General features: G+C 46.8%; 1 protein-coding gene across 2 annotated transcripts in view; it reads left to right on the top strand.

Moving 5' to 3' along the window:
* Positions 1–27,701, top strand: part of FBXW11 (F-box and WD repeat domain containing 11) — a 565,949-nt gene that overhangs the window by 103,214 nt on the left and 435,034 nt on the right. For both annotated transcript variants that reach the window (XM_082256216.1, XM_082256217.1), the window contains one exon: positions 24,314–24,539. In XM_082256216.1, coding sequence (XP_082112342.1) covers positions 24,314–24,539 — 226 coding nt within the window. The remainder of the gene's footprint in view (positions 1–24,313; positions 24,540–27,701) is intronic.

The following is a 27,701-nucleotide window of genomic DNA, read 5'->3' on the forward strand; positions in this document are numbered from 1 at the left end:
TTTTTTCCCACCCCTCATGTTGGACTGCTTTGGGACATCCCAATGGTCTGAAGACTTGAAGCTTTGTCAGTGACCGAAAGATGGATTTTTGTCTTACTGTAAAATCCTGTTCTCTGAGATTCACTGACAGACACAACACCTGCCCCTTTTTCGGGGATGAGTTATCTATTCTTCTGACACTGCTTGTTACAAACTGAAGTCCTATAGCAGGAAGTGATGGTATACCCCCCGAGACTGCCTCAGGGGCGTAGCCAAAATTGTTTCCGTCTATTCCTTCTGAAGAGAGAGCAGCATAAGCCCAAGGGTCTAAGAAGACATGGAGCTGTGTCCAAAAAAAAAAAAAAAAAAAAGATTTTCACATGTATACAAAAAGTGGCAGAAAATGCCTGGTCTTCAAGTGGTTATATGCTTCAGCAAGGGTTAAAGAACCCTGGCAACACTACAATAGGCTGATTGCTTGTTCTCACACAAACTAAAAGTACGAAAAATGAGTGCGATGTGGATTAGAACAGTGATCAGTGGGGTCTGTTGGACCTCAGGCGAGCTGGGCCGCTGTGTCTAAATGCAGACCTCCAACTCTCCTTGTGCTGCCAAACATTTTTATCCTTTCTGCAGAATTTAGCTGATAAGAGACCTATTTGGTACTATACATGCAGCCTGACTGCATTACAGGTAATAAGGGCTTATTTACTCCAGATGCACTCAGGTGCATTTTGAAACGCAGTGATAGGAATACGAAAGAAAATAATTGCATTCTAATGAGCCCCTTTTACCCCCCCCCTTGCATGGCTTTCATGTGCATGTTAAAAAAAATAAAAATATACAGCATGCTGTATTTTTCTGCACGTAAAAGTGTGCAAACACGGGGCGTGGCCTAAAGCTTGATGTGAGCAGACGCGCGTGAGCTCCTCTCTCTCAGCAATTACCCTGCCTGTTCATCCTGTGTCCCGCTCTCAGCTGTTTTTCACCTTCGCTTACTTAGCTACCTCCTGCAGCATCCCGCCGGCATGTCTCCGCCATGTAAAGACCTGCAAGGCCGCCACCAAACTAGATCGTTTCCACCGGCAGGAGGAAGGCGCTCAGGCCCAAGATGGCGGCGCCCCGTCTCCTCTGCTGGAACAGGCCGCAGCGCCCGCCGACCAGTGCCGGATTTTGGAGGCTATTTCCCACTGCCAGGCCACTCTTACCACCAAGTTGGAGGCGGACAAGGTTGACATCTCACTTTTGCGGCAAGACATTCAGAAACTCTGCGAGCGGGTGACGGAGGTGGTTGACCGCCTTGGTACTGTAGAGGATGAGCTCCTCTCGGTCCACACCGCTTTGGAGCAGGCATTAAGGGACATTGCTCAATTGTTCTTCAAGCAAGATGACCTTGAAAATCGTACACACTGCAATAATGTGGGCTTCATCGGTTTACCAGAGGGGGCGGAGGGCACGGATCCGGCCACCTTCTTGGAGGTCCTCCTCACCACTACCTATGGCCGTGTGGCCTTCTCACAAGCATTTGTGGTGGAGAGGGCCCACAGGATGCCCACTAAGAAGCCCCCTCAAGGGGACCCTCCACATGATTTCATAGCCCGACTGCTTAATTACCGGGACAGGGATGCTGTGCTCTGCCTGGCCCATGAAAAGGGCAACATTCCCCTGGACAACCACCATATCATGGCTTTCCCGGACTTCCCTGCAGCAGTCCAGAAGCAGCGTAGCCACTTCTCTGAGGTCAAGAGGCGTCTTCGTGTCCGCAATCTCAAATATTCTATGTTGTACCCTGCCCGCCTGAGAGTTGTCGGTGAGGACTGAGTGCAGTTCTTCGAGGACCCTGACACTGCAGCGGCCTGTCTGGATTGACTACCCTGAACTTTGCCCCACGCTGCTTGCCTGCCGTCCCCTTGTGTGGACCTCTGTTGATGCCACTCCCCATTTTTTTTTTTTGACTGCCTGAAATTCCCCTCCACTTCTGTTATTCCTGTTGCTCCCCTCCCTGGATGGGGCACCCCTGACCTTCTTTGCCATTTTTTTTTTTCCCCTGTGCTTCCACATTGTGGTCACCCTGTTTTGCTTCATGACTGTGTGATTCGTGGCCTGCCCTGTGCCTGTGATGCTGACTGGCCCTGTACCCCTGTTCTGCCTGAGGGACCCTTTTAGCCTGTGTACCGGGATATACATGGCTCACGCTCTCTTAATGACTATTACATCTGATGACCTTTGGGCCCTGTTTATGGGCCACCTCTTCGGAGAATATTCACCCCCTGTTTCCCTTGGTTTGGGGGATTTTTGCTCCAAGTACTGTGCTTTCTGATCTTCCGAGGTCCCTACCATGCTGGAGATTACCATATGTGCCTTGCTGTTTGTTATTTTCTGCACTGTTTGGGTTCTATGCTCCCACAGGTTGGGGTTTGTGCGGAGCTAGTGGGTTGGGCAGGTTTTTCTGGGTTCTGTACATAGCTATTTTTGCCTTTTTTGTATGCTGTATTTGATTTTCTTTTATTTTTTTTTCCCGGACTGTTGACGTGTTTTTTACTTGCATTTCTGTGTGCTGTAGACTATTGCCTGCTCTGGGGTTTCCTGTATTTCTCCTGCTTCCTCGTGTCACCCTTGTGTTATTATGGCCCTCTTAAAAATACTTACCTGGAATGTTCGGGGTATGCCTGATGGCTCATCTGCAAGGTTGCCCGGTCGTGGCATACATCAATCATCAAGGGGGCACCAAGAGTGTCTTGGTGACCGGGATCCTGGATTGGGCAGAAAATTTTGTTCCAGACCTTTCCGCCGTGCATAATCCCAGGAGTGTAGAACTTGCAGGCGGATTACCTGAGTCATGTAAAAAAAAAAAAGATTCCGCGCTATGGTCAATTTGCTGCAGCCTCCCTCGAATATAAGCAAAGGTTATTCAAATGTGCACAAAGAATGTGGAAGGGATAGCTGGCGCTGCATAGGGAGAAAATGGTGTGATCTGGTCTGGTGAACTACCACCAGAAAATTAAAGATGAGTGAATTATGCAAATGTGAAAAAAAGAAAAGTGTAACAATGAAAGTTTCAAGTATAAATATACCACATATAAATAATGGCTCTTAAGTAATTGATATTATTCAAAGTGACGTGTGCTAAGGAGTAATCCAAAATGAATGGCCATTGAAAAAAAACAATGCACACCATAATCATAAATTTAAAATCTGTGAATAAAAATGTATATAAATAATTCAATCAATAAAGTTCCTTCATTGACGCTGCTCCTGAAGGTGACTGAGTGCAACAAAGTGTGATGAGTGCTGTGGACCATTACACAAAAATATTTTATGGTGATATATCCAATAACATGATACAGTGCTACATTGTTTATATGAATAAATAAGACATTTAAAAAAGGAAGTCACTCGTTAAATTTAATAAGAATAACGTAATTTTTGTAAAATCTTACCTGTAAAATTCCTTTCTCTGAGTCCTCCGACAGTCGCCGCCTCTTCATATTCGTCACATATGGGGTATTAGACTTTGCTCCGAAGGAGTAGCTAGGCAACAGAATATGTTAACATTAAAGCTTTTAACATATCCCACCCTCAAGGGGTGGTCCCCTCAGTCAATACCCTCCTACTTCCTGCAACCATATCTCAGTTTTAGTGGAATAGCAGTAGAGTATACAACCAAACCCCAAAAGAGGGGCGGGGGCGGCGACTGTCGGAGGACTCAGAGAAAGGAATTTTACAGGTAAGATTTTACAAAAATTCCGTTTTCTCTTACGTCCTCCGACAGTCGCGCCTCTTCATATTCGTCACATATGGGGACGTCCCAAAGCAGTGCAAACATGAGGGGTGGGAAACGCATCTGCGCCGAAAAGGCAACACAGTCTCCGCATAAAAGAAAGGAACCTTACCAAAGGAAGGAACCCAGCTGGGCAACAGGAAAAAACAGGTGCTCAACAGGAGCAACAACCCAGGAAAAGACAAATAACCAGGGGATAAAAAACTTATCCCAACAGCCAGTGGTCCCCACAAGGGACCCTAGGGAATCGCCGCACTAAGAACCTTGCGGCCAAAGGAAGCATCCGCAGATGCCTGAACATCTACTTTGTAGAATTTTGTGAAAGTGTGCACGGTCGACCAGGTCGCCGCCTTACACACCTGGGCTACAGAAGCCCCATGACGACAGGCCCAAGACGTACTCAGAGATCTAGTAGAGTGCGCCTTCACAGGCACAGGGGGAACCTTCCCCTGCAAAGCATAGGCCTGTTCAATGGTCTGCCTGATCCATTTTGCGATGGTAGAGGCCGACGCCGCCATGCCCTTCCGAGGACCCTCTGGAAGAACAAACAAGGAATCCGTCTTTCGAAAAGACTCAGTCGATTTAAGGTAAACCCTTATCGCCCGAACAACATCCAGAGAATGTAATCTCACCTCCTTTGGATGTTTAGGCTTCGCGCACAGCGAAGGCAAGACAATATCCTCATTAAGATGGAATTCCGAAACTCGTTTCGGAAGAAAAGAAGGATTAGGTCGCAAGACCACCTTATCCAAATGAACAACCAGATACGGAGACTTGCAGGACAAAGCTGCCAGCTCCGACACTCTGCGAGCCGAAGTGATCGCCACCAAAAAGGCGACCTTTTTGGACAACATAGACAACGAGATCTCCTTGATCAGTTCAAAAGGAGCACGTTGCAACACAGACAGAACGAGATTCAAGTCCCAAGGGGGCAGAGGATCCCTCCTAGGAGGAACCAGATGCCGCACACCCTGAACAAAAGTGCCAACCAAGGAGTTGGAAGCCACGGGACGTTGAAACAGAACGGCCAGCGCAGACACCTGACCCTTTATCGTAGCCAGCGCCAAACGCTGATCGACACGCGTTTGAAGGAAGGACAGCACTCAGGAAACCGAGTACGTGCGGGGAGAAAATCCCCTGGACTCGCACCAAGCAAAATAGGCCTTCCAAGTACGGTAATAAACCTTCCCCGAGGAAGACATCCTCGCGTTGATCAAGGTATGAACGACCTCTGGGGAGAGACCCTTCTCCCTCAGGACCTCGGTCTCAACAGCCAGGCCGTCAAAGCCAGCGACTGTAAAGCAGGATGGTATATCGGTCCTTGAGACAGGAGATAGTCTCGAAGAGGTCGACCGCCAGATTCACGAGGTCTGCGTACCAGGACCGGCGAGGCCAGTCCGGTGCCACAAGAATCACCGTGCTGCGTTCAGAGTGTAACCTGCGAAGGAACCTGGACAGCAACTGAATCGGTGGAAACGCGTATATCAGCCTGTACTGATGCCACGGGGCCACTAACGCGTCAGACGCGTCTGCCCGAGGGTCACGAACCTTCTCACCTTGTTGTTGAGACGAGACACGAACAGGTCCACATCTGGAAGACCCCACTTCGCGCACATCTGGAAGACAGCCGGGTGGAGAGACCATTCCCCCTGATCCAGGGTCTGGCGACTCAGATAGTCCGCCTGCCAGTTCTCCACCCCCGGAATGTGAACCGCCGTCATCGCCGGGACATGAGCCTCGGCCCAAGACAGAATGTCGGCCACTTCTCGAGCCGCTCGGGCACTCCTGGTGCCCCCTTGGTGGTTGATGTAGGCCACCGCCGTGGCATTGTCCGTCTGCACCCGAACCGGGCAGCCCTGCAGCCGGTCCGTCCAGCGATGAAGACAGAGCTTTATCGCACGCAATTCCAGAATGTTGATCGGAAGGGAGGACTCCCCCTCCGACCAAGTCCCCTGGGCGGACAGAACGCCCAGAACACCACCCCAGCCCGACAGGCTGGCATCCGTGGTGATTACCGTCCACGAGATAGGACGAAACGACTTGCCCCCGGACACCATCGGGGACTGGAGCCACCACAGAAGGTCTCTTCTGGTGCGATGACTCAACGAGATTTGAAGATCCAGAGATTGAGGTCGCCCGTCCCACATGGACAGGACCTCCGCTTGGAGACCCCGCGTGTGAAACTGGGCAAAGGGAATCGCCTCGAAGGCCGAGACCATCAATCCCAGACATCTCATGCACGTCCGCAGAGACGAGTGCGGAACGTCCCTGAGGGACCTGACTTCCTCCTGAAGAGTTCTGAGTTTGTCTTCCGGCAGGAAGACCTTCGCCTGCACCGAGTCCAGAATCATTCCCAGGTAGGGAAGACGAACCGACGGACTCAGCGTCGACTTTGGAAAATTTACCGTCCAACCAAACTCCTGCAGAGTTTGCATCGTGACAGACAGGTCCTTCTCCAGACCCTGGCTGGTCGCAGACCGAACCAGAATGTCGTCCAGATACCCCAGGACAGAAATGCCCTGGGCCCTCAATAGTGCCAGAACCGGTGCAAGCACCTTGGTGAAGACCCGCGGAGCCGAGGCGAGACCAAAAGGCAACGCCACGAACTGGTAGTGATCCTCCGCAATGGCAAATCGAAGGTACCTCTGGTGACCCTCGAAAATGGGGATGTGAAGATACGCATCCTTCAAATCGATGGAGGCCATAAATTCCCCCGGAACCAGGGCAGCCACCAACGACCGCAGGGATTCCATGCGGAACTTGCGAACCCGCACAGAGCGGTTCAGAGCCTTCAAGTCCAGAATTGGACGAACCTTGCCCTCCTTTCTGGGCACGGTGAACAGATTGGAATAAAACCCCCGAAATCTGTCCCGATGAGGCACCGGAACTACCATTCCCTGAGCCCTCAGGTCCCGCACCGCCAGGTGCAGGTCCCGCAAACGCTCTGGAGACAGTTGAAGATTTGAGGGAAAAAATCTGCTCTCCGGCCGAGAGAGAAACTCGATCTTGTAACCAGATCGAACGATCTCCTGAACCCATCTGTCCCGCACGCGGGCCAACCAGGGCTGAAGAAAACCGAGCAAGCGTCCCCCCACCCCAAAACTGGGTGAGGGCGCCCCTTCAGGCCGCACTGTTATGGGCTGCGGATCCGGATTGACCGGACTTCTGTTTACCAGACCAGGGCTTCTTCTGAGAGCCTTGACCTTTTGAACGGTTTGCCCTTGTAGTGCGACCGAAAGGCACGAAAGGACCCCTGAGGGGGCCGAAAATTAGCATGCTTCTTCCCAGAAGCCCCCTTAGCCTTGGGGAAATGGGGCAAGAGAGTGCTCTTACCTCCGGTGATCCCCTTAATCAACACATCCAAGGACTCCCCAAAAAGGCGAGACCCATCATAAGGCAGATTGGCTAAGGTCTTACGTGAAGACTGGTCCACCGACCAACATTTCAACCAAACCAGGCGGCGAGACAACACCGCCACGCTGTGCACACGTGCAGCCAACGGAACTAGGTCCAAGTCCGCATCACACAGATACATGACACCCTGGTGGATTTGATCCACCATATCCAGGGTCGCCGGCGAGGCCGAATCGGCCACTAGGACGCGCCTAAGCATCTGCGTCCAACTTGCGATCGCCTGGGCCGCCATGAGAGAAGCAAACAGAGCCTTAAGCATAGAACCCGTAACAGAATAAGTATGACGGGCAAGAGACTCCAATCTCCTATCCGTGGCATCACGGAACACAGGGGAATCCTCTGCAGGAATCGCAGTGGATTTGTTTAAAACCGCAATTGCGTGATCCACTGGGGGGGGCACACACCACCTTTCATCAGTGGAAGGCGAGAAAGGATAACGCAGCTTGAACCTACTTGGTACAGCAAAAGGTTTGCGCAGATTGCGCCATTGTTCCTTAACAGCGCGCTGAAAATCATCATTGCAGGGAAAAACCTGCGGCGTCCTGCGTTTTCTCTGCGTCCCATCAGCCGCCAAGGCAGCGGGGGGACACACTTCATCCTGCAAACGCAGCGTTTGCTTTATGGAAGCAATCAATTCATCCATGATTGCAAGCTCTTCAGGCGAGCCAGGGGGAGAATTATCAACCCCTTCAACTTCAGCCTCCACCTCGGACCCCACTAGATCCAGGGAGGAGCGGGACCCCGATAAGGAGGCCCCCGCCATAACAACCCCATCACCTTCACCCTCAGAAGCAGAGGAAAGAGCAACTCTGGGTCTTTTAGTAGATTGAGCAGCCACCAGCATCTGCACCTGAGCAGCAATGCCAGCCACAATAGTGGCTAAATCCCCCCCTGGGGGGGAAACAGCGGTCCCCTGGCTTTCCACCAAGGCGGTAGGAAATTTGCCCTCCTGAGAATCCGTTGCCCCTATAACAAAATGCCGGATAATAAAGGGTTAACTGCCCCTTTAACACGCGCGGCGAGCGCAGCCCACCGCACCACACACAAGCACAATGAGACCCCCACAGGGACAATAAAACTGACACAGGCAATGGATAGGAAGGATATAACCTGAGGAGACCCTCGCCGCTGCTGCTGCCTCGATCGGTGTTCCTGGAGAAGAGGAAGTGATGCTGCCAGGGCGCTCTATGAAAGCCTATGGGAGGCTACAAGAAAATGGCCGCCATGCATGTAGAACATGCGGCCGGAGCGAGTGTAGGCAAAATGGCGCCGTTTGGCGCCGAAACCGCCGCTCCACAGTACAGTAATGCACACATGTCTGTATATAAAAAAACATGTCAGATTGCCGCAGCGATCGCTGTATAATGCCCAAACATGCCACAAAACATGCCCCACAGCACACAGCTTCTCACACTGACAAGGCTGACACACAGTGTCACACAGCTCCCCCCCCCCCCCTTGCAGCCCACAGCATGCAGCCGAGAGATAGGGAGACAAACAGTGTGAATAGAGGCAGGTTACACAGTCCCAGACTGACACCCCCCCAGACAGACAGGTCCCCACATAAATACACTTACCTCACAGTGGCGTGGGGGACCCGCACAGGCGAACAAGCCGCTGCACATGAGGCAGGGAGAGTCGCATACAAGACGCACAGAATGGGGGTTAAGAAACCGCACAGCGTCCAGTGAGGTAGCCACTTCACCAATCATCCCTGCACCGAACAGGGATGGGTCGTTCACTGTGCCAGGAGCGTTACTTGGCTGAACGCTCGATGGCAGGCTGGGAAGCCACTGACCCACGACCTGCGACCAGGGGGATCAGCCCGAGACCCAGCCCGCATGATCCTCTTCATCCGAAGAACTAACTAAAGCTGACAAAAAGAACAGCTAAGTAAAGGTAGAGAGAAAACGCAAACAAAAAATCAAAAAAGAAGAAAGAGTCTGGGGCACAAAGCCCCAGCACAGAGAGAGCCAGCCACTCCTGACAAGCTAGACATTAAAAACTGAGATATGGTTGCAGGAAGTAGGAGGGTATTGACTGAGGGGACCACCCCTTGAGGGTGGGATATGTTAAAAGCTTTAATGTTAACATATTCTGTTGCCTAGCTACTCCTTCGGAGCAAAGTCTAATACCCCATATGTGACGAATATGAAGAGGCGGCGACTGTCGGAGGACGTAAGAGAAATATAGTTGATGGGAATGCCAGTCCCAGGCAAAGCTTGAAAGTGGATGGTGAAAAAGTTCTCCTGCTCCCCGCTCTCCCAGTACCGCACTCACCAGAACGGAAAACCCTTACAGGGGTGTCACGTCCCAATGAATAGATGGGTCTGGCTGATGCAAGTCCTCCTGGGATCTCTATGGGAATATCTCATCCCAATTCCTGGATGGGTATGGCTGGTTTCTCAAACTAGGTCACATATGCCACAGATGCTTGTTCAGTTTAACAGCCCCCAGGTTAACAAAGATGGAAAGGACCACATAGTGTAAATCCGCATAGGTCATTTTATTAAGAAAATCAAGTGGTATACTCACATAAGCATTTTGGGGGCTGTGGTGAGTGCTGGGGGCTGGTGAGTGCGGTACTGGGAGAAGGGGGAGCACAAGCACTTTTTCACCATCCACTTTGAAGCTTTGCCTTGGACTGGCTTTCCCATGAACTATATATTTATATATTATTAAATTTAAAGAGTTACTTCCTTTCATTTATTTTTCTTTATTTTTTTTAAGTTTTTTATTTATTCATACAATGTAGCACTTTATCACGTTATTGGATATATCACCATAAAATATTTGTGTAATGGTCCACAGCACTTATCACACTTTTTTGTCACTTTCAGGAGCAGTGTCAATGAAGGAACTTTATTGATTGAATTATTTATATACATGTTCACAGATTTTAATTTGACTATGGTGTGCATTGTTTTTACAATAGCCATTATTTTTCTCTCACGTCCTCTGACAGCCGCCGCCCACTCATACAGTCTTCACTTATGGGTATTGGTCTTATCCACAGGAGTAAGCTAGCAAGAAGATTTTGTTAGAAACATTCACAAAACTTTGCATAGACACACCTACAGGGGGCTGTCCCTCTGGTCCAATACCCCCGGCTAGCCTCATTCCCAATTCAGTTTGTCTTTTGCCTAGTCAGGAGTAGGCTGGCTTCCCTTAGCTGGGGCTACAGTCTCAGCCTTTTCTTCGGTTTTCTTAATTTTTATTTCTGCTAAGTGTTTTTTCTTTACACTGATTTTTATTTGATCCTGCGCTTAGTTAGTCAGACTTGGTTGGACTACAGCGTTTGCAGAGCTGGGAATCGGACTGGTTGTACTAGAGCCTTAAGGAATCCCAACCCGCCATCGAGCGTTTAGCAGGCTATGCGTACGCCCTGGCCTCGCAAACGACCTGTCCCTGTCCTCAGGGACAAAGCCCGCAAAGTGGCTACTTTGCTAGGATGTCTGAACTGCGGTACGCCGCGTGTTGCTAGCGTCCTGTCCGTCTGACGGCACCCCCACCCGGGTGGGAGGCTTCCCGTCGCAGAGTGGCACCCACGCTTTCGCTGGATCGGGGTGTACCATGCTACCACCTCTGTCTATGGGGCCGCTGGGGTGTAAAAATCGCGGGGCCACCATTTTGGGTGTGGGCAGGCTGTTCGGCTTCATGTGAGGGCATCAGCAGCCATTTTCCTCTGTAGTGTTCTGGCGCCTGTTCGGGCGCTATCTTTAGTGTGGGCAATGTATTTTAACATGTGCTTGGCGGCCTTTTTCCCGAGGCCTCCCCCATAGCATTACATTGGCAACCATTTTTCCTTGGCTCAAGTCCTATTTTGGCCTCTAGCGGCGTGACATAATTTCCTTTCTCCAGGCAGTCGGATCGAGCTACAAGCGTGGTATTGTACAGCTACACTCCTGGGGGGCTTTTTCTGCTATTTTCATGGGATAATACCTTTTGCTGGCAGTTACATTCTTCAATATTTGGTAACTCAGGCTAGTCCTCATTGCGGTGGGATCCGCCGCTATCGCTAAATTAAAGGACCAGCGCCATAAAATTTTATTGAGTCCCAGGACAGCAAGTTCCCCCCCCCAGCTCTGGTGGAGGGTTCAAGTATGCCTGAATCCTCTGCGATGGGCTCCCTTACTGCTGCATTTGCGACTTTAGCGTCTAAAGTGGATCTGTTGATGTCTGAGTGGGCTTCTAAGAAAAGGCACAGAGAAAACACACATTACCAGTACCTGCGCAGATCCTCGAGATTGATTCTCAAGCTGGGGAATCTTGTAATATGGCCTGTGGTGAAACACATGAATGAAGCGTGGCAGCTCTCCTAACCCTCCATGGGATATGAGGCAAAGCAGCTGTACAAAAAATAAAGGAACAGAGCGCACACCGCCCTAGTGTACCATTTATTTGAAGTTAATAGAAGCCATAAAAACAGGTACTCACAAACAGATAGGAAGTCATGCATGGAAATAAATATCCCCCGATGATGTTTACAGGGCTCTCTCCTCCTAGCCTCGGCGGCTCAGCTGTTCGTCCTGCACTAGTCAGTGAGTATTGTACGGCTAAGCCAACCGCCTCGGATTACTCAAGGAGACTCGATGTGGTGAGCCTGCGCACGGTCCAGCCGCCGCCGCACACCCTCCAAGAGCCGGATGCTATAGCCGCTCAGAGAAACTGACAATGCGGTTAAGCAGAGGGAGACTCCACGATCGGGACCCAGAGCGTGACTTGCATGGGGTTGCTAAGGACAACGTTTCGGAGGCGTAGCCTCCTTCTTCAGATCTCAACACCCCAGAGATCCTTTGCCCTCATTTATATAACAATATAGCGGCTCCTCCCCTCACTATTTCTTAAAGGGACATGACAATAGAGAGCCTGTAATCAGGGGCAATAATATCCAAACATTCATATATATCCATGAATTGTACATATCTAATAAAAATTTTATAAAAGTGAATAAGTTCATAATACAATAAAAACTTAAAAAAAAAAAAAAAAAAAAATATATATATATATATATATATATATATTATACATATATATATATATATATATATATATATATTATACATATATATATATATATATTATACATATATAAACCTACATGACACCGTGGAGACTAGACTAACAAAACAAGATAAACACCATATATGTGCGCATATGTATCTCAAAATATTCCCGTATACTGATACTGGGTGCGTATAAAGGAACACACATGCCAACATATATGTACACTGACATAAAAGACCATAAGAGATGAGGAAGATGTAAATATATGCTGACAACATGTAAAATATACAGACTGGTACATACATAAAAACAAAGTTCTAAATCAAAGTGCCAACCTCCCAATTCCTCATTCAAGCCACCGGGGGACATAGAGATAAGCGTAAATATCCAATACGTTTCGCGCATACATAGACGCGAAAATCTTTCACCTTCTGATAATGTCATGGGCATGGCTTCAATACCAAATAACTCTAACCCCTCAGTGCTGCCCCCATGTACTTGGCAAAAATGGCGGGGAACACTGTTTGTCTTTCTTTTGTTCGATGAATCGGCGATGTTCACCAAATCTGGTTCTCATAGCCCTCACCGTTCTGCCCACGTAGAATAATCCACATGGGCGCACCGCAGACCATATACAACAAATTGTGTGCCGCAGCAGACAAACTGTTGAATATTAAATGTCCGCCCATCTTTTCCAACAAAGTGCTTTTTCCCATGGTGCATGAAATTACAGGCCATGCACCTTTTGAGTTTACATCTATAAGAGCCCACCATATTTAGGAATAACGGGATGTTATTTACTGACCATTGTTTCTTGTTTTTAATTTGACTAGGTGCCACAATATTCCGGACACTTCTAGCCCGTTTAACCGGTTGCCGACCGCCGCACGACTATATACTGCGGCGGTCAGCCCCGGCCAGGCAGAGTGACGTATCGGTACGTCACTCGCCTGTCACTGACTTGCGAGCCTATCGCGGGCGCGCGCCCGCCGCGGCTCGTTCAGACAAGTCAGTGCGTGTGACCGGCGGACTCTATGTCCGCCGGTCACACTGCGATCGCTGCTGTGAAGGGAGAAAGACAGAGCGGCTTGTGTAAACAAGCTGCCTGTCAGTTCTCCCTGTGTAAAAGTGAAGATCTGTCCGTTCTACTATGTAGAACGGTTGATCTTTGCTTTTACACCAATAGGAATGTCCCTACACAGTAGAAAGCACGCCCCTAGGACACACTTAACCCCTCCCTGTCCAATAAAGTTAACCCCTTCCCTGCCAGTGTCATTTTTGCAGTAACAGTGCATATGTATAGCACTGATTACTGCAGTAATGTCACTGGTACCCCCAAAAGTGTCAAAAATGTCAGTCAAGGGTCCGATCTTTCCGCCGCAATGTCGCAGTACCGAAAAAAAATCGCAGATCGCCGCCATTATGCGTTAAAAAAAAAAACACCAAAAATGACAAAAATCTTTCCCTTTGTTAGTAAACGCGATAACTTTTGCGCAAACCAATCAAAATACGCTTTTTGCGATTTTTTTTTTTTTTTTTTTTTTTTTTTTTTTTTTTTTTTTTTACCAAACATAGGTAGCATAAAACAAATTGACCGAAAAATGTTAAAAAATTTTGATTTTTACTTTTTTTTTGGGGGAATTTCATATAAAAAAATGTGAAATATTGTTATTTTTGCAAAATTTACGCTCTTTTTTTGTTTATAGCGCGTGATCAAAAAATCGCACAGGTGATCAAATACCACCAAAAGAAAGCTCTGTTTGTGGGAAAAAAAGGACGTCAAATTCGTTTAGGTACAGCGTCGCACGACCGCGCAATTGTCCGTTAAAGTCACGCAGTAAAAAATCGCAAAAAAAACCCTGGTCCTTTAGCAGCCAAATCCTCCGGGGCTTAAGTGGTTAAAAACGATCTTAGGTTTAGTAGGAAGTACTCTACATAGGGCGGAGTCTTGCATAAGGATGGGCCAATGTTTTTTAATGGCCCTTTTGACAGCCCAATGTTGATTGGTAAACTTGGTAATAAAGAGGGTATTAGAGGGTTCCTCACTTTTACCTTCAATCCTTCTACTCTCGCCACCCATAGTATACCTATCAATGGCCTCATCAATGTGCTCCTCCTGGTACCCTTTTTCTAGAAATCTTCTCTTTAATATATCAGCCTGCACCAGGTACTCTGAGACTTCTGTACAATTCCTACGCTACCTACAAAATTGGCTGTGGGGTATATTCTCCTTCCACTTAGGTAAATGGCAACTTGTACGATGTAAGTATGAGTTGCCTTCAGTCTCCTTAAAATGCGTCCTAGAGGTGATGTTTCCATCAGCATCCCAGGATAGCTCTAAATCCAGAAATACCAAAGTTAGCGCATCCACTACATGTGTGAAGCTGATACCATAGGGATTGGAATTGCAGTAGTGATTCCGCATCTGCCACATCGGATGACGGTTTTTTAGAGCTACCCACTCCCCAAACACCCAGGAACACCAAACAGGGCAATCTAAACATGTATGTGAAACCCAAAACAACCTAAACAACCTCAATACACATACCAATTCCTCGAATAAACTTAATATTATTAACTTAACCTCGATTGACTTGACTCCTGCCCAGGAACAAGTTCTTGGTCTGGGTTTAGGCTTTTGCCCCTCTAGGGCTATTGATACTTCTGAAACCATAAAAGACCTGCATCTTTTTGCAAGAAATCTTACTTTCAAGTTTATGTTTGAAGACCGGAAACAAAAAAAAAAAATTTAGAAAAACAACTGGCCGAACAGACCAAGCACTTTACCATGGCTGAGAGCCGGGCTATCAAAGACCTAGTCTTGCTATATGAAGAAGGTAATACGGAAGTTGTATCCATCATTGATTCGATGGATTCACCTGATGAAACCCTTCCTCTTCCTATTTCCCTAATTCCACCAAAAAAGGTTTTCAAACCCAAATCAGAAAAATTTCCATATCTATCCAATAATGCCTAGAGTCTCTAGGTGTCTAGAGATTTAAAAACTACCCCTTTGCCCTCTATCCCCAGAAATCTCACTAGAGATCAGGCTCTAGCTCTATCTTCACTCCAAAATAATAAAGATATTCTCATAAAACAATCAGACAAAGGGGGCAACATAGTCGTTATGTCTCCCCCCCAGTACGAAACCATGTGTCTAGAAGTCTTATGCAATCGGGAATGGTACCTCCCCATTGAGTCTGATTGCATTAGGGACTTTATTTGTGAATACAGATCCCTGTGCTTCGAGGCCTTTACCCAGGGCCTCATAGACAGGGATACGTATAACATTCTGTCCAATAAACATCCGAAAACTCCCACTTTTTACACCTTGCCCAAGGTGCACTAGAGTCTTGTGCACCCTCCTGGCAGACCTATCGTCTCTGGCAATGAGTCGCTCACGGAGCACGCCAGCAAATTTGTGGACTCCTTTTTACTTCCTCATGTCCTTGCACTCCCTTCTTACATCAGGGACACTACTGACCTTCTCAAACACCTTGAGGAGATTCAGGTCCCTCCGGATGCCCTGCTTGTAGCTATTGATATTGAAGCATTATACTCCAGTATCCCGCACGACCAGGGCATCCGGATGGCCGAATCTTTCCTCAAGGAACAGGATTACAAAACTTGGCCTTTGATGGACTATGTCCTTCGGTTGCTAAGATTTATTCTCACGAGAAATTTTTACCTTTTTGGAACAAACATACTTGCAGGTCCAGGGGGTAGCTATGGGCACTTGCTGCGCTCCTTCTTATGCCTATTTGGGTGCCTGGGAGAGGCTGGTCTTTTCGGATGAGGGAATGGAACAATGGATGTCTCACATTTTTAATTTGGTACAGGTTCATTGATGATCTGTTGATCATATGGACAGGTACAGTAGATGAACTTTCACTTTTTTTGAAAGCTATTGACAACAATAATTTAAATCTCAAATTTACCCACACGTTTGACAAGCATTTGATCTCGTTCCTGGACCTGAACATCAGCCTCTCCCCGGATGGTTTCATTGATACGGATCTTTATCGCAAACCTAGCGCGGGCAATACCATTCTTAGCGCAGCAAGTGCCCATCCCGCCCCCTTGATCGCAAGTATCCCTTATGCCCAATATTTAAGGCTCCGCAGGAACTGTTCCACGGAGGCCAAGTTTTGTGTCCAAGCTGGCCTGCTTCGTGAGCGACTCCTTGCCAGAGGATAAGACGTTGCTCAGGAAGGCTTACAATAGGGCCAACACCTATTCGAGAGCCGATTTGCTATATAAAACCACCTCAAAAAAAGATGATAAAAGTGTCAGGTTTATTACCACGTACTCTGCACACGATGATGTTTTGCGAAATATCCTAAAACGTCATTGGCCGTTTCTTACTCAAGATTTTACCCTTCACAAATATCTAAGTGCCAGACCCAGTCTGGTATTTAGACGATCGATGTCCCTTAGGGACTGTTTAACTAAAAGTCATTATATCAAAGAATCCACCAATGCAGGTCCCCAAAAAGGCACATATCGTTGTGGGTCCTGTGACAAATGCCCTTGGGTAAAAGTTGGAACAGGTATCCGCTTACCCAATGGGAAATGGCTCCAGTCCAGACATTATGCCGACTGCGACACTCAGGGGGTCATCTACCTCATGAGTTGTCGCTGTGGGGCATTTTATGTCGGCAAAACTATTAGGAAACTAAGCAAACGCATAGATGACCACATTTATCATTCTGAGGGAGGTACCATACAAACGAGCGTCACACGTCACATAGCATTTCGCCACAAGTATGATAACTCTATGGTTTCGTTTTTTGTCCCCGAGGTTATCCCCCAGGATCCCCGCGGGGGAAACTGGGACAAACGGATCCTACAAAGGGAGTCGTATTGGATAGAATCCCTAGAGGCTATCATACCTCCTGGGATCAACGAGGTTTTGACTTATAAACCATTTCTGGACTAAAAAGGTTTTTTCCCCCTTTTTTCCCCTTTCCCTATTCCCCTCATCTCTTTTTTATTTTTATGCTTTTTGGAATACCCTTGAGTCCGATCCATGTGAGCTGCTGGGCATCCATGCCCTCACTCTGCCCACAACATGTTTCCAGACCATCCACTTCCTGCGACACCGCAGCTATGACTCTGGAGACCGGTAAGTTTGTCAGTTATTCCAATTATTGGAAACACTGTTTTTTTCTATATTTAAATTCTCTCGTTTGTGTCTCTCGGAGATTTTATATCCTTAATTGCTGTAGCATTTAAAACTATGATATCTCTTATTTTTGTGTTGTTGACTTTTTCCCCTGTGTTGGAGGATTTATGTACTCCATAACAGGGTATCTATATGCAGAAACTAAGGGGGACTTCTTGTTCCCTATAAGTTTTCTTTTACAACGATTATTCACATCTAGGATTGTAACTCTATATTCCATATAAATGCCAACAGGTGTTTTTTGCTACAATCTTATTTTGCAGTTGGTTAGGTGTTTTTCTGTACATGCATGCCATGGTCCTCTTGGTAACCGATTTGCATCCGGAACGTTGTCCACCCTTGTGATTTCCCCTCCGGCCACTGGGTGGTGTGCTCCCCAGACGTCCCAGCGGATGTGTGGTCCTCTCACACATCGCTGGCCGGATGTTTTCCTTCTGTCCGGCGCTGTTGTGGCCGTTCTGGGCTGCAGTCTGTGGCCCGATCAGAACGACACTGCGCATGCGCCTCCCCAGATGCGCGCTCAGTTGAGGACCTGACCCGCCCACGTTGCGCATGACGTCATGCGCAACGTGGCGTCGGGTTGAGAGCCATATCAGGCGGGATTAAACGCTTCATTCATTCAGGAGTTGGCGTGTGTTGGTATGGCGGTCCCACGAGGGTAAGAATTTTGGAGTACACTGGTGTATTTGTTACCTGGTGATAGATGGGTTTACTAACTCTTGAATTTTTTCATCTCTCCGGTAATGTTATATAGAAGTGCTTGACGGCTGGTCTTATCCCCTCTAACCCAGCGATATAAGCATAATAGCCCATATCTGGGCTCTATTCAGATTTCAAGCCACTAACCCTTATCAGGAAGGGCTTATCTACCATTTTGCAGGTAAAGCTCCTTTCCCCCCCCTTTTTTTCTAATCACTCATTGGAGAGATACCCTATAGATTCTGGATTACAGGTATACTTTTTGATTTCCATCCCAACAGATTATTATCCCGCGTGGTGGTTTCCAACATGGCCGCCATACTTGAGCCCTCCTGCTTTTAACCCTGTCCATTTTGTCTATATAAATGTGTCTATTTCAGACACTGAATAAGGTATATATACCAGCCTTATATACAGGTTTTTCCTTTTTGCCTTCCTCCTTTTTCCTTGGTGGTGGAGGTTTCTCCAGTTTACTACACTTATAGTTACATAGTTACATAGTGAGGCTGAAAAAAGACACAAGTCCATCCAGTTCAACCTATGATGTGTGTGTGTTTGCTTTTAACCGTACATTGTATACCCCTGTATGTTGTGGTCTTTAAGGTGTCCATCCAATAGTTTTTTGAAACTATCAATGCTCCCCGCTGATACGACTGCTTGCGGAAGAGAATTCCACATCCTTACCGCTCTTACAGTGAAGAACCCCTTACGCACTTTAAGGTTGAACCGCCTTTCCTCAAGTTTTAGTGAGTGGCCACGTGTCTTATTGTATCTCCTTTCTCTGAATAGTTTGTTCCTTATGCTAGGGTCGCCGGTACAGTATTTGTACATTGATATCATATCCCCCCTCAATCGTCTCTTCTCCAGAGAGAATAGGTTCAGTGCTTGTAGTCTTTCCTCATAGCTGATGTCCTCCATTCCCCTAATTATTTTTGTTGCCCTTCTCTGGACTCTCTCCAGTTCCAGCACATCCTTCCTGAGGACCGGTGCCCAGAACTGGACAGCATACTCCAGATGTGGCCGGACCAGAGTCTTGTAGAGTGGAAGAATAATCTCTTTATTTCTGGAGTGAATCCCCTTTTTTATACAACCCAGTATTCTGTTGGCTTTGCTTGCAGCGGCTTGGCATTGCATGCCACTTCCAAGCCTGTTGTCTACCAGTACCCCCAGGTCCCTTTCCATCCTAGACTCACCCAGAGGTTCCCCCCCCTAGTGAGTAGCTTGCTTTCTGGTTTCTGGCCCCCAAGTGCATTACTTTACATTTTTCTACTTTAAATCTCATCTGCCATGTAGTTGCCCACCCCGTTATTTTGTTCAGGTCTGCTTGCAAGATTTCCACATCCTGCATAGAAGATATTGGCATGCCTAATTTAGTATCATCTGCAAATACTGAGATTGTACTAGATATCCCCTCCTCTAGATCATTTATGAATAAATTAAACAGGATTGGTCCCAGGACAGAACCCTGGGGGACCCCACTTTCCACACCCGCCCAATCAGAGTACTCCCCATTAATCACCACCCTCTGTACTCTCCCCTGGAGCCAGTTCTCTATCCAGGTACTCACCTTATGGTCCATACCTATCTTCCTTAGTTTGTACAGTAAGCGTTTGTGGGGAACGGTGTCAAAGGCCTTTGCAAAGTCCAGATACACCACATCCACAGGCTTTCCTTTATCTAGGTGGCTGCTCACTTCATCGTAGAAGGTTAATAGATTGGTTTGGCATGAACGATTTTTCATGAATCCATGCTGATTACAACTTATAATACCGTTTTCATTACTAAAGTCTTGTATGTGGTCCCTTATCATCCCCTCCAAAATTTTGCAGACTACTGATGTTAGGCTGACCGGCCTATAGTTACAAGGGATATATCTCGGCCCCTTTTTAAATATTGGTACCACGTTGGCTTTTTTCCAATCAGCTGGCACCATACCTGTCTGTAAACTATCCTTAAAGATCAAGAATAATGGTCTGGCAATCACCTGGCTGAGCTCATTAAGAACCCTTGGGTGCAAGCCATCCGGTCCCGGGGATTTATTTATGTTAAGTTTCTCTAGTTTAGCTCTAAGTCTATCCTCTGTTAGCCATGGCGGCACTTCCTGAGGTGCATTATTTAGTTCGGCCTTACAAGCGGGGTTCGTGTAGAAGACTGAAGAAAAGAAATTAAAATATAAAACTTATAACTTAAAACTTATATCCTTATCCTACCTCATATGCCTCTCCACATCCGCGGGTGAGACGTTTCTCTTGGGGAGTGTTTCTATCCAACTGGTCTGGTAGTGGATCTCTCTATGGTGGCGGTCTCGGATGCATCTTGATGTTCCATATTGGCATGCACTTTGTTTGATGTTATACATATATGTATTTGAACCAATAACAAATGTTTGTTGTTGCTGTATTATACAGGCACTGTACACTGATATGTTCTTATTCCCCTGAAGAAGCGGTGCACTGTTGCCCGCGAAACATGTCGGGATTGGTCTGATGTTCATCATTGGACCCATTCATCCTCATCATTTATTTACTGCCTTATGTCTCATACATTGTTCTTTTTGTATATGTCAAAATACATGTATCAATGTTGTATTGTTTGTTTTTGATTTTAAAGATGTCATGTTAATAAATATTTCTAGTTTTTAACTATGTCTTTATCATTTTGAATTATCTGGTACCTTAAAAGTCCCACCAGCCCTCCCATTCTTCTTCCTACCTCTTTTGTCTCCTTGTTTCCCTGTCCTATCCTCCCTTGGTTCTTGCCCCCCTCTGTTCCCTTCCCCCTCTTCCTTCCCCTTTTTGCTTTCTCCTCCCCTCTTTTTCCTTCCCCCCTTCCCCCCCCCCCTTTTTCCTTTCCTCTCTTCTATCCTTCCCGTTCATCTATACACCCTTTGTTTTTGCTTTTCACCCCAGCACTTACCTGCACACCTCAGGTTCCAGCTGTGGGTTTCACCCTTTGGGATATCTTTCCCAGTATAGACTACAACTTTGTTTTTATGTATGTACCAGTCTGTATATTTTACATGTTGTCAGCATATATTTACATCTTCCTCATCTCTTATGGTCTTTTATGTCAGTGTACATATATGTTGGCATGTGTGTTCCTTTATACGCACCCAGTATCAGTATACGGGAATATTTTGAGATGCATATGTGCACATATATCTTGTTTTGTTAGTCTAGTCTCCACAGTGTCATGTAGGTTTATATATGTATATGTATATATATTTTTTTTTAAGTTTTTATTGTATTATGAACTTATTCACTTTTATAAAATTTTTATTAGATATGTACAATTCATGGATATATATGAATGTTTGGATATTATTGCCCCTGATTACAGGCTCTCTATTGTCATGTCCCTTTAAGAAATAGTGAGAGGAGGAGCCGCTATATTGTTATATAAGTGAGGGCAAAGGATCTCTGGGGTGTTGAGATCTGAAGAAGGAGGCTACGCCTCCGAAACGTTGTCCTTAGCAACCCCATGCAAGTCATGCTCTGGGTCCCGATCGTGGAGTCTCCCTCTGCTTAACCGCATTGTCAGTTTCTCTGAGCGGCTATAGCATCCGGCTCTTGGAGGGTGTGCGGCGACGGCTGGACCGTGCGCAGGCTCACCACATCGAGTCTCCTTGAGTAATCCGAGGCGGTTGGCTTAGCCGTACAATACTCACTGACTAGTGCAGGACGAACAGCTGAGCCGCCGAGGCTAGGAGGAGAGAGCCCTGTAAACATCATCGGGGGATATTTATTTCCATGCATGACTTCCTATCTGTTTGTGAGTACCTGTTTTTATGGCTTCTATTAACTTCAAATAAATGGTGTTACACTAGGGCGGTGTGCGCTCTGTTCCTTTATTTTTCTAAGAAAAGGCCCAGACTTTCTCATTCTTCTGATTCTGAGCTAGATATGGTATATGACAGGTTTGCTCCGTTGGTCGGATCGTCTTCGGGGCCGCTCTGTGGGTGTGCAGATGGACAACGCAACTGCGGTGGCTTACATCAATTGCCAAGGGGGCACCGGGAGTGCCCCAGCGGCCCAGGAAGTGACCAAAATTCTGTCTTGGGCCGAGACGCAGGTCCCGGCGATTTCGGCAGTTCACATTCCAGGTGTGGAGAATTGGTAGGCCGATTACCTGAGCCGCCAGACCCTAGACCAGGGGGAATGGTTTTTACACCCGGAGGTGTTTCAGATGCTGTGTGCGCTTTGGGGATCCCCGGATGTGGATCTGTTTGCGTCTCGCCTAAACAACAAGGTGGGAAGGTTCGTGGCAAGAACACGCGATCCTCTGGCAGACTCCTCGGATGCGCTGGTGGTGCCTTGGAATCGGTATCGCCTGATTTATGCCTCCCCCCCCGATTCAGTTCCAGGTTCCTTCGAAGGTTGGTCTCGGAACCGAAGTTGGTGATTCTGGTGGCCCCGGACTGGCTTTGCCGGTCTTGGTACGTGGACGTCATGCAACTGGTCGTTGAGCCTCCCTGGAGGCTCCCGTTATGAGACGATCTGCTGTCTCAGGGGCCGATCTTCCATCCTGCTTTAGTCGCTGGCTTTAATGGCTTGGCTGTTGAAAGCTGGGTCCTGAGAGATCGGGGTCTCTCGTCGGCGGTCATTCCTACCCTACTTAAGGTTAGGAAGGCCTCGTCCGGTAAGATCTATTACCGTACCTGGAAAGCTTATTTCGCCCGGTGTGAATCGCAAGGTTTCCATCCTCGCTCCTTTTCGTTGGCGAGGGTGTTAGCCTTCCTGCAATCTGGTGTGGACCAGCGTCTTTCGCTGACCACTATTAAGGGTCCGTTGTCTGCGCTGGCAATCCTTTTCCAGCGCCCTTTGGCGTCTAATTCCTTGATCAGCACTTTCAAGGGGTGCGTCATCTAGCTCCCCCTAGGAGAGCGCCTTTATCTCCTTGGGACCTGAATTTGGTCCTGTTCGTTTTGCAACGTCCTCCATTTGAGAACATCAGGGAGATTCCTCTGCCTGCGCTGTCACGGAAAGTCGCTTTTCTGGTGGCGAGCACATCTGCTCGCAGAGTGTCGTTGTTGGTGGCCCTGTCTTGCCGCTCCCCTTACCTGGTTGTTCATAGGGATAAGGTGATCTTGCTACCTCACTAATCTTTCCTTCCAAAGGTGGTATCCGATTTTCATCTTAACGAGGAAATTGTCTTGCCTTCTCTGTGTGCGAATCCTAAGCATCCTAAGGAGTTTGATTTGCATTCCTTGGATGTAGTCAGGGGGATCAGGGTGTACCTGTCGTCTACTAAATCCTTCAGAAAGTCGGATTCTCTTTGTCCTTCCTGAGGGACCTCGGAAGGGTATGGCTGCATCTGCGGCAACCATTTCTAAATGGATCAGACAGACGATAGTACAGGCCTATTCAATTAGGGAACGGGTGCTGCCCTTCCCTGTCAAGGTGCACTCTACCAGAGCGGTGAGTGCATCCTGGGCCTTCCGCCATCAGGCGTCGGTGGCCCAGGTGTGCAAGGCGGCGACTTGGTCGTCCGTGCACACCTTTTCCAAATTATACAAACTTTGTTTTGGCATCGGCAGATGCCTTCTTTGGCCGCAAAGTTCTGTGTGCGGCAGTGCCTTGAGGGTGACATGGCGTTTATCCTGTCCCCGTCTGTTGGGGTTGATCCCCTTTATTAATTCGCTTTCCTGGGTTTGTTCGCTCCGGTTGATCTTTTCTGTTACCCATCGTTTTACCTTTTTGGTTCAGATAAGGTTCTTTTCTGTGACCTGGGTGCTGCGTTGCCTTTGTGACGGTTGCGCTTCCCACCCCTCATGTCTACACTGCTTTGGGACATCCCAGTAGTGAAGACTGTATGAGTGGGCGGCGACTGTCAGAGGACGTAAGAGAAAATAGAATTTTTGTAAGAACTTACCGTAAAATTATTTTCTGAGTCCTCTTGACAGTCGCCGCCCCCCGCCCCTCTTTTGGGGTTCATGGACTATCTACTGCTTGCTACCAAACTGAATTTGGGAATGAGGCTAGCTGGGGGTATTGGACTAGAGGGACAGCCCCTTGTAGGTAACAAACCTGTTAATGCTTGCTCAGTGCAAGGATTTTGCAAAGTGCAGCCCCGATCCTTCTCTTCTCAGGTCCCCCATTGGTGCTTTGGGCACCTTCCCCTTGTGCTGTTCATGTGGAAGATTTTAGTGCATATAATTTTAGTGCATATACAGGAAGTCTAATTAAGAATGTTATAGGCATTACATTAATTATTTTTATTCATTTTTTTTTTTTTTTTTTTTATTGCAGATAAGTAATGGAACTTCATCAGTGATTGTACCCAGAAAACGCACTTCTGATGGCAATTATGAGAAAGAAAAAGACTTATGTATAAAATTTTTTGATCAATGGTCTGAATCAGATCAAGTTGAGTTTGTTGAGCACCTTATATCTCGGATGTGTCACTACCAGCATGGTCATATTAACTCCTATTTGAAGCCCATGCTGCAGCGGGATTTCATTACAGCACTACCAGGTAGGTAAACTTGTGACCACAGATTTATAACAAAACATAACTGCAATACCTAATCATCTTTTCATGCAATCCATCATTCACCTGGTTTACAAAAATGTAGAGCATTTTCACTTTCCAAATAGATTTTGTTTACAAAGTGAACAAGCAGAAACAAACTGAACATTAGGTAGAACATAAGGCCAAATACAAGTTTTAACAATGCTGCCTCCCCATTTTCTTATCAATGCCTCATGACCTTAATAAAACACAGTAAGTACCTTATTTAAATCCACTCTAATCTGGTCGTGTGAGCCTCTAGCTCCCTTGTATCAGCGGCTGCTGCAGGGGAGAGGAGGGAATGCAGGCAACTGGGGGACCATGGGAGCCCGTGGTTGTTGTTGGGGCTCCAGAAATGTATAAGCCGAGCTAGAGGTATTGGTGAATTTGTTTGTTGGGAGAAAGCTTGCCACTCTTTTTTTTTATTTTTTTTATCAACCAGACAAATTTTGTTCTTCAAATTAGTCTTTTACTAGCAACTTTACAAAGTGTACCCAATCGTTTGCAATGAAAAAAAAGTTGGCTTCTTGCTCACACATATTCCCAGTTTCTAAGCAGAAGTTACAAAGAGAAAATTCTCTTAGCTTCATAAATTAGGTGAATTTGTGCTAGTTTAAGTTATAAAAGCAAAAAAATGGCTGAAAAAGAAAGAGGGGGTAATACCCCAGATCACCACTTGGATAAGCACCCCAAAGTTATAGGGAAGGTCAATGACCGTTGCTACTTCTTCTCCTATCACAGCCATAAGGCTGAGCAGTCTCGAACCTAAATCAAAGTGGAAAAAGGGGTTGGGATCTGTCTAGTACAGATTTGAAAAAAGGAGGTTGAGCTATGGACACATGGAGAGTAAAAAGGTAGCATTGTTGAAAACTGTTAGAAAATTTAACAGTAACCACCACAGGCAGTAACCACCACAGGCTGCATGTGCAGCCCTAGCAATTAAGAACAGACAACTTTGTCTAATCAAAGAGGGGAGAGAGCAGCAGCTGCTCATGCATTACCCTTTCACCATTCAGGCAACATTCACTTGGCTGAAGTTGATTTGGAACATAGTTGAAGTAAGTTAAAATGTGCAAAGTAGTATTCCATTAATTAATATTTAGGCCTCGTGGAAGTGTCATTTAAAGTGCATGTTAACATGCAGTTGTAGGGATATGGGAGGATTGGGCTTGGCACTGAAGCAACAGTGCTTCCAAGTTGCGGATTAAATGCTGAGTGTCAGAGGAATCACTTGATATTCAAGCTGTCAGTAGCAAAAGCTATGTCCGTATAGAGAGCCAGTTGCTAAGTCCAAGATTGATAAAGTTCATGTAAGGAATACAATTGTCCACTCACCGCTCTGAACACCCACAAATAGACAGAGACTGAGGCAGCTGCCAGTCAAGGCACCTTGGTGGATTCCAACTGTAAAGTTGATCTTTTCTTAGCTTGGACCAGCTGAGTGACATCAGCCGACATCGGTCTTTAACGGGTCACAGGAGTGCATAACTTACTGTATTCCCATGTTTAATAGAAGTATAGCCGTAAAAGCTTACGTGTCCTTTAACCACTTCTGGACTGGAAGATTTTACCCGCTAATTACCAGGCCATTTTTTTGTGCTATAAACTAAAAAAGAGAAACCATTCTGAAAAGAAAAAAAAAAAAAAAAAATTGTTTACTTTCTGCTATATAACATAAAAAAAAATGTTAATCTATTTTTTTTTTTTTTTTTTACATTATTTTAGGCTAATATGTATTCTGCTACATATTTTTGGTAAAAAAAATCCCAATCAGTTTATATTGATTGGTTAGCACAAGCGTTCTCGCGCCTACAAACTAGGGGAAAGATTTATTTAATTTTTATTTATGTATTACTAGTAATGGCGTCGATAAACGATTTTTAGCAGGGCTGCGACATTGCAGCCGAAAGATTGGACAGCTGACATTTTTTGACACTTGGGAGGACCAGTGACAATACTACAGTAATCGGTGCTAAAAATATGCACTGTTACTGTACTAATGACACTGGCAGGGAAGGGGTTAACGCAAGGGGCAATCAAAGGGTTAAGTGTGTCCCTAGGAAGTGCTTTCTAACTGTGTGTGGGGGGGGGGTGGGCTTGCTGAATGAACACAGATACTGTTCCTAAATAGAAGGAACACAGGATCCCTGTGTTCATTATGACAGAACAGCAGTCTGCCATGTTTACGACAGACCACCGTTCTGTCTCCATGGGGAACGATCGTGGGTGCCTGGCAGACATTGTGGCCACCAGACCCGCTGATTGGCTCCAACTGTGGCCAATCGGTGCGTGCGCCCCCACTATCTGTCCCGTGAAGCGATGTACAGGTACAACGTTTTGTGTTACAAAGCCGACCTGCCGCAGTAAAACTATGGTGGCTGATCGGCAAGCGGGTTAATAACCCCAACATGTCCATAAAGCACTAACAAAAAATATATATTCTTGTTTCAAAGGTTGCATAGCATGCCTATTTGACCCTTCCCACTTCCAGCAACCCTGAAAACAAGCAGTCAGAGGAAATTGTCAGAACAGAGTTGAGGTTGACCTGTGTCTTGTACTATACTCCAAGATAAGAATTTTACAGGTGTCAAAAATCCTTTTTCCTAATTGTACAGGACACAGCCCCATTAAACTACTGGTTTGTGTTGCTACCATTAACCGGTTGCCGACCGCCGCAAGTACATATACTGCATCAGTCAGCCCCGGCCAGGCAAAGTGACGTACCGGTACGTCACTATCCTGGGAGCCAATAGCGGGCGAGCTCGTTCACGGACACCTCCGTGCGTTTGACCGGCGGACCCGAAGTCCGCCGGTCACTCGTGATCGTCCACTGTGAAGGGAGAAAGGCAGGCGGCTAATGTAAACAAAGCCGCCTGTCATTCTTCCCTGTGTAAAAGCACTGATCTAACGGTCCTGCTATGTAGGACCATTGATCTGTGCTGTTACACACACAGCCACATCCCTGCACAGTTAGAAGCATGCCCCTAGGGACACACTTAACCCCTCCCTCTCCAATAAAGTTAACCCCTTCCTTGCCAGTGTCATTTTTACAGTAACAGTGCATATGTATAGCACTGATTACTGTAGTAATGTCACTGGTACCCCCAAAAGTGTCAATGTCAGTCA

Source organism: Pelophylax lessonae (genome assembly GCF_965119305.1).
Source record: "Pelophylax lessonae genome assembly, chromosome: 4".
In the NCBI taxonomy this organism is placed as follows: domain Eukaryota; kingdom Metazoa; phylum Chordata; class Amphibia; order Anura; family Ranidae; genus Pelophylax; species Pelophylax lessonae.